The following is a 13,080-nucleotide window of genomic DNA, read 5'->3' on the forward strand; positions in this document are numbered from 1 at the left end:
TTTAGGTGGTAAAAATACTGTGAAATTAATAATGGCATAACATTTTAGAAATTAACTATGGCATTTTAGAGCAACCGAAGGTTTATGAAACATTAGCCAATAAAGCATTTTTTTAAACAACGGAACTTAAAGTTGTGAACTAAAATATTATTTCAACCACACAGTGTGAATAAATCAAATGCATAATTTTCATAACATTTCATTATTCATAAAATGCATAACGTTTCTGGTGTTTGGATTTGTAGGCTACTTCAATATAATGAGCTCCAAGTTTAAGAACTTAAAACTTGGACTATTTTCTCTCTCTCTCTCTGTTTAACAGCATTAGCTCAATGATATATGTCTTCCTTCCGTTAGAATTTTCCTGCCTTGGTAAATGTTGGGCCCATGCAGGGCCGGCGTGTGCCTATAGGGAACTAGGCAGCTGCCTAGGGCGGAGAGAGAGAAGGCGAGAGAGAGAGAAGGCAAGAGAGAGAGAGAGAGAGAGAGAGAGAGAGAGAGAATTATTAATTTATTTGTTTGTTTCACATTAGGTATAAATAAAATAAAAGCTATAAATAAATAAAAAAACTTTACATTTCGAATAAAAATTCCCGCACGGCAGCGCCCTATTAGTAGGTCTATATGTATGCAAAATACTTTAATGTATATTCAAAAATGTCAAACCGAATAAATGTATCTGGTCATGAGTAATCGCCTCCGTGGAAGAGCGCTTTTCGCTGCTTAGAGACCATGGGCGCGTATTTGGATTTTTAGATGACATCGCATCTCTCAAAGAAAAGGAGAATAGAATAGCCTTCAGGATTGCTTAGGACTGGAAAAGGCCCTGACTCATGGAGACTCGCGAGATGTTGATGGGCATGAATTGTTTGAAGAGCTGACTGCTTTGGGCAGACGCCTGCATAGTTGCTGGATCTAAACCACTGGATGCGCTATAATTCATCTGTGAAAAAGGGATGGAAAACAATTTTCCAAATGTTTTTGTAGCATTGAGAGTGCTTCCCACTCTCCCTGTCACTGTGAGCTATGGAGAACGCAGTTTCTCAAAGCTTAAACCGATAAAAATGATCTCCGAAGTACAAGTTAAACTCGAGGACGCAATCAAAGCATTTGCCGCTGTGAAAGCCCGACGTGCACGCTTCTGAAATGTAGGTGTGTGAATGTGTGTATCAGTCAAGAAAACAACCGAAAACTCCAGTTTTGTGAGCTAAAAAGTTGAATGCACAGGTTTAGTTTTATTCTGTACACTATCTATTAGCCTATAAAACAGAATTTATACTTAGCTGTTGCATTGTGTAGGCTACCCTTTTCACCTTTTTGCAGAATGAAAAAATTAAAAACTCTGAAAACATGCTTGCACGTTTTTATTTTAGTGTAATTTCATAGATTAAAAAAAAAATTGTTTACATGCATCTTAAGGATCCCTAATTGTGAATGTGAGGGGGCGGCACGATCGTGCTCTGCCTAGAGCGGCATTTGAGCTTGCGCTGGCCCTGGGCTCATGATCAATAAGTTGTATTCGACTCTATCTGATTCAGTAAAGTCAAACCGCAGACAGTGAAGCCCCGAGACCCGTGCGCTGTGAGGCGGGAACAGAGGATTCCGCTTGGTCTTAAAGCCTCCCGCAAACATCCACGATCACAAATAACAATGATTTTCGTAAAATAATGATTAATTATTAATTGATGATTTGTTATTATCATTATGGTCTTGTGAAAATAATAATATGGGCTGCGAGAAAATTATGAATACAAAGAGTAGCCTACTGCTGAGTGCAAGCATGTTTCAGCCCAGTAACACACCGTTCCTCAGAGCCAAAACACAGGCCGAATTCTGTTCAGCTGGAGGGGGTTGGGTTTTGGGTAGTTATTCATGGATTGTGGGGGTCGAGATAAAAGTGTGAATTGCTCTTTCATATGGACAGAGGCTTTCACTTGCTGAACCGGTTTATATACGACTGTTGTTTTGATTATATTCACAGTGCTGGCTCTCTCCGACGAGAGAAATGCAACATTCACACATTACACTATTCCTTTTCGTCTAAAAACATTTCAAGCTTTCAGTAGATATATTTTTAATTTACCTATGTGAGACACAACGATATTATGTTAATTAAAAAATTATACATTCATTATCATGAAAAATTAAAGTGATGAGACGGCGCCTCCCTGTCATTAATGCACATTAATAATTTTTGCACAAACACTTGAATATGAGCTTCTTATCACGAGTAAAATTCATGCCAACAGCCAACATATTTAGCTCGATCAGAAGGTTGACTGCAAGAGTACAGCGGGATGTTAAGAGTTTGTCTGTTTCTTTTACTGATTATTTTCGGGTTAAAGCATGATTTAAACAGATTCACACTCAATCGCTTTCGCAATAATGCGTTCAAACAAATGTAATCTTACAGTGCTATATTATCAGCATGCTATCTGATTTTGCAATCTTGAAGTTAATCGATCTGTTTACATTAAAAAAACGGACAAAAATATACTGTTATTTTCATCACAAACAAAATTTTCACAGCAGAAAGCAGCAATTAAAGATGTAATGCTTACAATGTTATTAGTTTGGCATGTGATAGGCTATAGGGGAAAAAGTTTACACAAAATAGCTTAAGCCACTTTGAAACTCTCCAGTTATTTTATTATTATTATTATTTTATATGCTATGTTATGTTTCTGGTATCAGAGCGCGTGGAGGGGAAGTTGTTGCTTCTCACAAGACTCTGCTGCGGAGTGAGAGAGACATTTCACCGACGAAATGAAGACTGACCGCGGGAACACAAGCACAGCACATCTGCCGAAAATCAACCTGCAGCAATGCTCGTTCATCGACTCGCCAAGCTTTACTTTTGTAGGTCGCATGGCAGTAAATAATTCGATAATATGACCATGCAGTCAATACAAATATTTAATAAAAACATTAAAACAAGCAGGGCTGTAAAATAAAACAATAAAAAAAACGCATGCCAGGTCTACACCGGACACAAATGGAACGATCCAACAAAAGACAACAGAACACAGTGATGGATACACTGGACACGATCCCCATCAGTGAACTGATGCTCGTTCTGTTTATGATGAAATGTTCTGACAATGTGTGCAGATGATTTGACACTATAGTGTGATGTCATCAAGTTTAGACACACTTTTCGCTGTGGGGCACAAATGACAACTCTCGCGTGACGCGTCCGGTGTAGACACAGACAGTGACTGCTCTATTTACAAATAAGTTCTATAAGAAAAAATAAATAAAAATAAAAAATCTAAACCAGTGGCATAACGAGATGGAAATATAAACTAGAAAAAATATTAACAGGTCCTCCGTCCATGACACTGACTCACTGCGGAGCTGGCAGTTTTAATCTGAACAGCTCTTAAAGCTGAGTGGATGGTTAGATGCATGATGGGCTAGTATTAAAAAAAATAGCATCTTTCCAGCATTAAGGTAATAACAGTACTGTTTTTTATCATCTTGTTGCAGTTATAAATTTGACTGCTAAATGAATGATAAAGAACTATATTAAAGCAAATGCACTTTATACCGCCGCCGCGGCGGTACGTGTGGCGGTAAAAAGGGCCTTTTGGATGTCTACTTAGTGTAATAACCTTTGAGAATGGAATGGCACAAAATCTGAACGTGGAGACTTTTCATGAAAAATGTGTCAACCTTAATGGTCCTGAATACATTTTCATTATGTAATTATCATTTTTATAAGCCCCTGACATGTTTTTGTGTGATTCACCCACACAGGTTTCTTTTTTTTGTTCCCTTGAGCTGACTTGATTCTTTTTGTCCACCTGTGTGCTTTGCTTTGTCTCCCTTGTGGTTCATAATTTATTTCTCTCCTCTGTATGTCTGTCTCTTTTAGGTTTTTAAGTTGAAGGCTGTCCAGCTGGCAGAAAAACTGCTTCCTGCCTTCAACACCCCAACAGGCATCCCTTGGGCCATGGTCAATTTGAAGAGGTATGTTCCATATACTCACCTTCTCTTTCATGCCTTCATCCTTTCAATTATTTTTTCTCTCTCTTTGCTTCTTTTGCTCATGCTTTCTGTCCTCCACTCATTGTCCTGATGGGGGCTGCCACATAATGGAAAGCTGTTAGACCTTGTGCATCTATGAAAGTCCCTGTGGCTTTCTTCCCGTTTAACTCGACTTTCCACATAATTTCATTAGAATGAAATGGAAAATTGCACAATTAATCTGCAGAGCGCATTATGAATTTACATGAAGATTTTTTTTGTGTTTGAGGAGGGAGCAGGGTCAAATCCAGCCTGACACGGCTTTTGTGAATTAATTGGGTGTTTATAAGAAATTGCTCAGGAACAGACGAGACCACCGCATTTTGGGTGTCTTTAATCCGGAGGGGAAAAAAATGACGCTGTGTTTTATTAATCTCCATGCATGTAGAGCAGCCTCTCACAGTCTACACACACACTCTAAGTGATTGCTCTGGATACGTTCTGCATGGAAATGAGAAGTACAAGTAGAGCACAGGATATTGGACTTGACAGAGGAATGATGGACGGCAGTGTATCTGTTTGGAGAGGGAATGAAGTAATTTGAGCTTGCTGTAATTCCTCTTTGTCTACACTCTGCAGATCTATAAAGGTGGATGTTTGCTTTAGGCTAATAAGAAACATATTATTTGTAAATGTCATGTGTGTTTCCTTCTGTCTGTTTCAGTGGAGTGGGCCGTAACTGGGGCTGGGCTTCAGCTGGAAGCAGTATTCTGGCTGAATTTGGGACGCTGCACATGGAGTTTGTGCACCTGACATATCTGACTGGAAACCCTGCCTACTATCAGAAGGTATGCTTGAGTGTTGTGTAGCTGTGTTTGACCCTTGTGTTTGTGTCCTTTTGTGAACTCTGTTTGTGTTGTGGTTTAGGTGATGCACATACGGAAACTGTTGGCTAAAATGGACAGACCCAACGGGCTTTACCCCAACTACCTGAACCCACGCACAGGACGCTGGGGCCAGCGTGAGTACCTCCCACTAACATCCTCTCTGCTGCAAAAACATCTCTCACTTTCCACAAAATTCATTTTGTGAATTCTCACACTGTATGAAATAAAGAGGGTTATAGACACTCACAGCATGAACTTGATGCTATGCTGGGAAAAAAAAGATTGCACACACAACTGCTGGGAGAAATTATGCTTTATTAGTAGATGGAAGAATTTCCTATTATTCCTAATATTATCTCAAGAAACATTTGCTATTATAAATGTTGAAAACAGTTATTCCTCTTATGATTTCTGTGGAAACCATGATACATTTTTTCAGGATTCTTAAATGAATAGAAAGTTCGAAAGTACAGCATTTATTTGGAGGCAGACTTGAAAAATAGTGTATGTGACTAACAAATGTAAGATATAATGACAACTTGGCAATCTGAAACACACTGGATCCGACCCTGCAGGCCGTTCTTATTTTTGAGCCCTGTTCCTGTATTCTTATTGCTGCAATAATCGTAAGAATGGATTCAGATCCAAAATATCACTCTGCGAGGCCTGTTTATAGACACAGATGATTTTCATAATCCCTCTGCCTGGATTTATTATTCTGTAAATGTGAAATACGACAATGGCAGTTTATCCTCATCTCCTCACTGATCAACGAGCTTTAATAAAGATGAGATGTGAGGAAGTTTCTTTCTTTATATGTAAATAGTAATTATGTGTAGTGAAAACACTCCACTGTGTTTTAACCAACTCTTAATTACTGAGAGAGATGAGGGTTTAATTAATGCCCTGCGTCTAAAGGCTAAACCTGATCAACATTGTGTGAACAAAAACACTCTCTCTTTCTCTTTCTCTCTCTCTCTCTCTCTCTCTCTCTCTCTCTCTCTCTCACTCTCACGCTCACTCTCACACACATACACACACATCTAAAAGACTAAGTCCAGTAAAGTGTGTGTGTGTATCCAAAGGGGTAGAATGTAATTAAGTTGCACTAGTGATCTATTTTCTAAATGAAAACTCAGAGTCAGTGACAGGCCATTACAGCAGAGTATTATTCCCTGTCCAACACTGCATCTGCCCTGTAGACCCTTAAAGGGACATTTCCAAAACATTCATGTTCTCTCGTCATTTATTCCCCCTTCATTTCATTTCAAATGACTTTCTGTGTGTTCAGAAAAATGTCCAATTAATGTGAATGGGGATCGTGTATCACAAACAGCTTGGACATTGTTCTAAACCATTCAAGTAGGATAGGTGAGTAACTGACAGAACATACATTTTTATGTGAAGTTCTCTCTGTCCACGTCTCTACAGCTTCACCTCCAGGAGCCTTTAGGTTTTAGATCCACATCTCCTCCTCAACCCGTCATTCTCTCTCCATGACCTGTCCATTTACTGTCATCCAAGGCTCTCTGTAGAGATTTTCAGTGGGAGGCCGTTAGGGATTTGTTTTTGATTGGCAGAAGTGAAAATCCAGACATTCGATGACTGGCAGCCATGCCAGAGTAGGCTGTGAAATGAAGGCCAAGATGAGTCTGAACCATCGCTGCTTCAATCAGTCTTTCCATTGCCACAGCTTTTCTTTTTTCCTATGCACATCAGCCCATCTATTTATTAATCATCACCATTGATAGTGTTTATTTATTTATTTATTTCTGTGCTTTCTTGTTCTGTACCTTTTTTCTCTATTCCTTTTGCTGTCTCTGAGCAGCTTGTTTTTTCTCTTTCTGTTGTTTTCAACCTGTCAAAATTCTCACACTGTTGAGATCCACACATTCTCCCTGAACTGTTTCTTAATACACTTAAAATTTTTTTAGCTCTATTCAGATATAGTTATTGGTATTGCGTGCAAAGGCAAAAATCACTTAAATCTTAACCTAACTCCTCCTGCACTGTTTGTCCTTGGGGCATAAATTATACATATCCATGACGTTGAGAAAAAGTGTCATATTACTTTATAGCAATATTATAATTTTTTTCTTTATTTTTCAATTTGGGACATCTGAGCCATATCTGGGGACAAGAGACCTTGGCTCTTTTGAATTGGCACTGTAAGCAGTGCCTTAGCAACCACAGAATACCTTGGCAACCACATGGCAACACTCTGGGAATAACCTGCAGCATTGTTTCGACAGCTTTTGCACTGACAGTTTCTTCAGAAAATGTAAACAACAATTTTTTCCCCTCATATTCCAACATGTCCCACCTCTTGTGGCAGGACGGACTATTAAGAGTTCTTTACAAATAGTCTGTGATTGGAAATCCGTCTCTCTCTCACTTTCTCTTTAGTTGTTTTTTCACCTACCTCTCTTTTTTTTCTCTCCTGTTGAATAATTCTACACAGACCTCTACTAGGTCAGTCCCTCACATCCATTAGCATAAAATACATCTTTTACTTTGTCTCGGTGTCTCTGTAAAGGATCTCTCATAAAGTGCTTCAGCCTCCTGCCTTGTTGCTGCCTCATTGATTTCTTTGGCTCTCACTCTGATTTTTGAACCAGCTATTGCAAGAGGCAATTTTCAGCCGTGTCACTTGCGTGTTCATACCTCTTTCTTGTAAACCATCACCTCTGCATCTGTTCCCCAACCCCAGTCTCCTCTAAAGACCTACCATTATGGCTTTTGGCAGTTCGTCTCCTGAACATTTACCCTGCTAGCTCTCTCTCAGCAGGCTGAACGCAGAACTGCTCGCTAACCTTGGCAGATATGAGCTGTGACAGTGCTAATTGGCTCCTCCCTCACTCGTCCATGATACTATGTACAGCAAATGTACAGTATACACTCCTCTGCCTCCTGTACACATCACTCTTCCTGTTCTCCCTGGAGTTGTGTCCTGTCTGTTCCCTAGATGGATTAACAAGCTTTCATTACTCTCAAATATTGTTCACAAATCGGTCTAAATCTGTGTTAGTGACCACTTCTCCTTTGACGAGATAATCCATCCACCTCACAGGTGTGGCATATCAAGATGCTGATTAGACAGCATGATTAATGCACAGGTGTGACTTAGGCTGGCCACAATAAAAGCCCACTCTAAAATGTGCAGTTTTACTGTATTGGGGGGTCCGAAAACTAGTCCGTATTTGGTGAGGCCACAATTTGCCTCACGCAGTGCAACACATCTCCTTCGCATAGTTGATCAGGTTGTTGATTGTGGCCACGCAATCCACAACGCTGACATCAGCAAACTACTCAATCACACGATGCCATACACGCTGTCTGCCATCTGCCCTGTACAGTGAAAACCGGGATTCATCCATGAAGAGAACACCTCTCCAAAGTGCCAGACGCCATCGAATTGGAGCATTTGCCCACTTAAGTCCGTTACGACGACAAACTGCAGTCAGGTCGAGACCCCGATGAGGACGACGAGCATGCAGATGAGCTTCCCTGAGACTGTTTCTGACAGTTTGTGCAGAAATTCTTTGGTTATGCAAACCGATTGTTGCAGCAGCTGTACGGTGGTTGGTCTCAGACGATCAATACCACCTTCAATACCATGACTTAGGTGCCCTTGAGCAAGGCATCGAACCCCCAACTGCTCCCCGGGCGCCGCAGCATAAATGGCTGCCCACTGCTCCGGGTGTGTGCTCACAGTGTGTGTGTGTGTGTGTGTGTTCACTGCTCTGTGTGTGTGCATTTCGGATGGGTTAAATGCAGAGCACAAATTCTGAGTATGGGTCACCATACTTGGCTGAATGTCACTTCACTTCACTCACTTCACTTCACTTCATCTTGGAGGTGAAGATGCTGGATGTGGAGGTCTTGGGCTGGTGTGGTTACACAGGGTCTGCGGTTGTGAGGCAGGTTGGATGTACTGCCAAATTCTCTGAAATGTCTTTGGAGACGGCTTATGGTAGAGAAATGAACATTCAATTCACGGGCAACAGCTCTGGTGGACATTCTTGCAGTCACTCAAAACTTGCGACATCTGTGGCTGTGTGATAAAACTGCACATTTTAGAGTGGGCTTTTATTGTGGCCAGCCTAAGGCACACCTGTGCATTAATCATGCTGTCTAATCTGCATCTTGATATGCCACACCTGTGAGGTGGATGGATTATCTCTGCAAAGGAGAAGTGCTCACTAACACAGATTTAGACAGATTTGTGAATAATCTTTGAGAGAAATAGGCCTTTTGTGTACATACAGTAGAACAAGTCTTGGATATTTTAGTTCAGCTCATGAAAAATGGGGGCAAAAACAAAAGTGTTGCATTTATAATTTTGTTCAATGTAGATAGATAGGCCAACAGATATAGATTGAAAGACTGGGTGGATGTATACAGATGTTCAGATGTCATAGATACAGATTAGCTCTGTAGACAGAATAGATGGCTGAATGGACAGACATATAGCCAGATATAGATAATTAACATGGATGGATAGAAGAACAGATAGAAACTAGTAGATACAGTAGATATAGAAATAGACTCAAACTCTCTTTGCCCGCTTGACCATCACAATTCAAGGTCAGCTAACTACGAAAACCATGGCTCCAACCTAGTGCCTTTTTTATATATAATTTATTGTTTGTGTCCATGTCTTCAATATTTCTGTTTTTATTTCTACAGCTCTCTCCAACAATTCAACACAGATTGTTTACATGTTCTGTTGTAGGTTCCCATTGCAAGCCATTACTGGCACAAATGACTCCCAGCCTGTCAAACACTCACACTTTACACACACTCACTCTGCAGAGTCATTAGCTGTGTCAAAGTGGAACACACACTCTATGGCTGTGTTTATAAGTGATTAGGTGTGTGCTGGGGTGTGTCCACACTGGATAAATGCCCGCAATAAGATGCTTACTTGCACATTTTTATTGTAATGAGGGTCTGTGTCAAGCCTGAATACACTTTTATAGCAGCATTCAGGCACATTAAAAGACTGAGCTTTGAACAGAGTAACCAAAACTGAGCAAGCAGAATAAAAGTAAGAATCATAGCAGGCCTGTCTTGGCTCCAGATGAATGCATTTTCACAAAATTAGGAGTTTAAAGGGTTATTTCATCCAAAAAATGAAAATTATGTCATTAATAACTCACCCTCATGTCGTTCCAAACCCGTAAGACCTCCGTTTATCTTCAGAACACAGTTTAAGATATTTTAGATTTAGTCCGAGAGCTTTCTGACCCTCCATTGAAAATGTATACTGTCCATGTCCAGAAAGGTAATAAAAACATCTTCAAAGTAGTCCATGTGACATCAGAGAATTTGTTGAAGCATCGAAAATACATTTTGGTCCAAAAATAACAAAAATGACGACTTTATTCAGCATTGTCTTCTCCTCCGGGTCTGTTGTGAGTGCGTTCACGACGCTGTTGATGCAGCGTCACTGCAGTTTTTTGAATGCGCTCACAACAGACCCGGAAGAGAAGACAATGCTGAATAAAGTCGTAGTTTTTGATATTTTTGGACCAAAATGTATTTTTGATGCTTCAACAAATTCTAACTGACCCTCTGATGTCACATGGACTACTTTGATGATGTTTTTCTTACCTTTCTGGACATGGAAAGTATACCATACACACAGTTTCAATGGAGGGACTGAGAGCTCTCGGACTAAATCTAAAATATCTTAAACTGTGTTCCAAAGATAAACGGAGGTCTTACGGGTTTGGAACGACATGAGGGTGAGTTATTAATGACATCATTTTCATTTTTTGGATGAACTAACCCTTTAAAACTAGGATCTAATTAAACTAGTTTTGTAATTTTGAAGAATTTATAAAGCTTGCTTAATCTAAAGATAATAGTGTATAACTACTAAAAGTGAATATTGTGAAAATCTGAATTCTCACCTCGTCTTATCTTGTTTCTCTCTCTTGCTCTGCAGATCACACCTCAGTAGGTGGACTGGGTGATAGTTTCTACGAGTACCTGTTGAAGGCCTGGATAATGTCTGATAAAACGGACACAGAGGCACGCAAGACCTATGATGATGCCATCGAGGTGAGGTTGCCATGGCAATTAGTGTGGTGTTTCATGCTGCATCATTTGTTCATTCTCTCTCTCTCTCTCTCTCTCTCTCTCTCTCTTCCTACAGGCTATCGAGCGCCACCTCATCCGGAAGTCCAACGGTGGCCTTACTTTCATTGGCGAGTGGAAAAACGGGCACTTGGAGCGTAAGATGGGTCACCTGACTTGCTTTGCTGGGGGCATGTTTGCCCTGGGGGCTGATGGGTCGCCGGATGATAAAGCTGGACACTATCTGCAGCTCGGAGCAGAGATTGCACACACCTGCCATGAAAGCTACGATCGCACTGGTTAGTGAATAAGAGGGGACGAGAGAGATGAAGGGTATGAAATAAACGCATTAGATCTTTGGACTCATTTGTAGCATGGTTTTGTTGCCATGGTAACACTACGGGTTATTTTCAGAGTATGGCGTTTCTGTTTCACATAACTTGACTGAAAGACATTGATGGATTGCAGCTCAGACACAACAAGCTCTCCGAAAGATAGTTTCACCATGAGAGCCAAAGGTTGAACTACTAGTACTAAATGCATAAACCTTTCATTGTTTGCAGTGCTGAAGCTCGGTCCAGAGGCCTTTAAGTTCGACAGTGGGCTGGAGGCAGTGGCTGTGAGACAGAACGAGAAATACTATATCCTGAGGCCTGAGGTCATCGAGACGTACTGGTACATGTGGAGATTTACCCACGATCCCAAATACAGGCAGTGGGGCTGGGAAGCTGCGCAGGTCAGCACCTTTCCATTCATACACATTTGTCCCTTTTTAAAAATCGCTGTAAAGATTCCAATGGAGATTTGTGGTTAATTGGAAAATCCATTAATAGTGAATATTGGATGAATATCAAATGTATCGAATATCCTCATAAAGGAGTGCCTACAACTAAATATTGGATTTTTTTATTGTAGAAACTGCTTTCCAAGATTTTCGATTACTTTTGCCATCATATAATAGCGATTTTAAGTGATAGCACTGGATGACGGCAATGATTTAAACCTTTAAAAGCCCCTTATAAGTGTGTTTTCCAATAATAAAGGTCCCATCTATATTCCCATGTAATCCCTAAAAATATATTATCCATATTTCATACTCTGCATTTATAAAGTTTAGATGCCTGTATTCAATAAACATCTCAACAGTGTTTAAACGTTGGCAAAAACGGTTTTGGATTTTGCTTTTATTTGTTTCAGATTTTTTAAATCTGCCATAACATGACAAAAAATCATAATAAGTCATAAGTAAATAATAGAAAAAAAATAACTTTTTGTTTAAGCCAGAACTTCAATATCAGTTTAACTCTGTAAGAGAAGAGTCTTTTTTGAGTGGTGCCTGTGCAAAAATCACCGGCTCAAAGCTAGGGCACAGGGAACACAAACAGGACTGGTATCTCGAGCCATCAGAGTTCAGCTGGATATCAGAGACAGAATAAGGTCAGACGGTCTGTGTGCGGCACAGGATGTTCTTAGTATCTAAACCCACATCTCATCTCTTTGGTATCCATCTGTAGTCCCAGTCGCTCTATCTGTGGCATCTTTTTGCTGCTCGTAATAGTCATGTTACTTCTCCAACTGTATCTGTTTATCACTGTTTTTTAGATCTATCCTTTCCTCTATTTTCATGTCGCTCTTATTCGGGTGAGATCTTTGCTGTGTAGACCTGTAAGGAATGTGTTTGTGTTTTTAAAGTGCTCTTGAGAATGGAATGTCATTGGGTTCTCTCTGATTGGGTGTCATTGTTCTGCCGGTACAGTACTGCTTCACTGCAATTGGGCTTCTTTTGATGAGCCGCTGGGTGCCTGGGCTCTTTCTTTTCTTCCCTTCTTCATTTTAACCCATTTCTGTAAAAGGAGAAAGAGAACAGAATAAAGCTCATTTGTTCCCAGTCACCGAAATTCCATTTTTTCTTTTAAGTTGATCGTTTTCTGTCTCCAGCTCTCTGTGCCCGTTTCTTTCCAGGATCTCAAGAGTCTCACCGTCTCTTCTCTTTGTGTTCCTGTCACTGTTCTTTGTGCAGATAAACGGTATTATGTTTATCAGTTTGGAGTCCACTCTTATCTCCAGGATCGGTTAAGAAAAACAAAACATGTCATTCATCAATTCGATTTAAAAATATATATTTTTAGTTGTTTACATT

The 13,080-nt window shown here is 40.1% G+C and overlaps 1 protein-coding gene across 2 annotated transcripts in view; it reads left to right on the forward strand.

Annotated features, from left to right (window-relative positions):
- Nucleotides 1–13,080, forward strand: part of LOC132152822 (mannosyl-oligosaccharide 1,2-alpha-mannosidase IB-like) — an 89,938-nt gene that overhangs the window by 73,891 nt on the left and 2,967 nt on the right. For both annotated transcript variants that reach the window (XM_059561722.1, XM_059561720.1), the window contains 6 exons: nucleotides 3,878–3,972; nucleotides 4,694–4,817; nucleotides 4,897–4,990; nucleotides 10,810–10,925; nucleotides 11,020–11,239; nucleotides 11,504–11,676. In XM_059561722.1, coding sequence (XP_059417705.1) covers nucleotides 3,878–3,972; nucleotides 4,694–4,817; nucleotides 4,897–4,990; nucleotides 10,810–10,925; nucleotides 11,020–11,239; nucleotides 11,504–11,676 — 822 coding nt within the window. The remainder of the gene's footprint in view (nucleotides 1–3,877; nucleotides 3,973–4,693; nucleotides 4,818–4,896; nucleotides 4,991–10,809; nucleotides 10,926–11,019; nucleotides 11,240–11,503; nucleotides 11,677–13,080) is intronic.

This window comes from Carassius carassius, chromosome 11 (genome assembly GCF_963082965.1).
Source record: "Carassius carassius chromosome 11, fCarCar2.1, whole genome shotgun sequence".
NCBI lineage: Eukaryota > Metazoa > Chordata > Actinopteri > Cypriniformes > Cyprinidae > Carassius > Carassius carassius.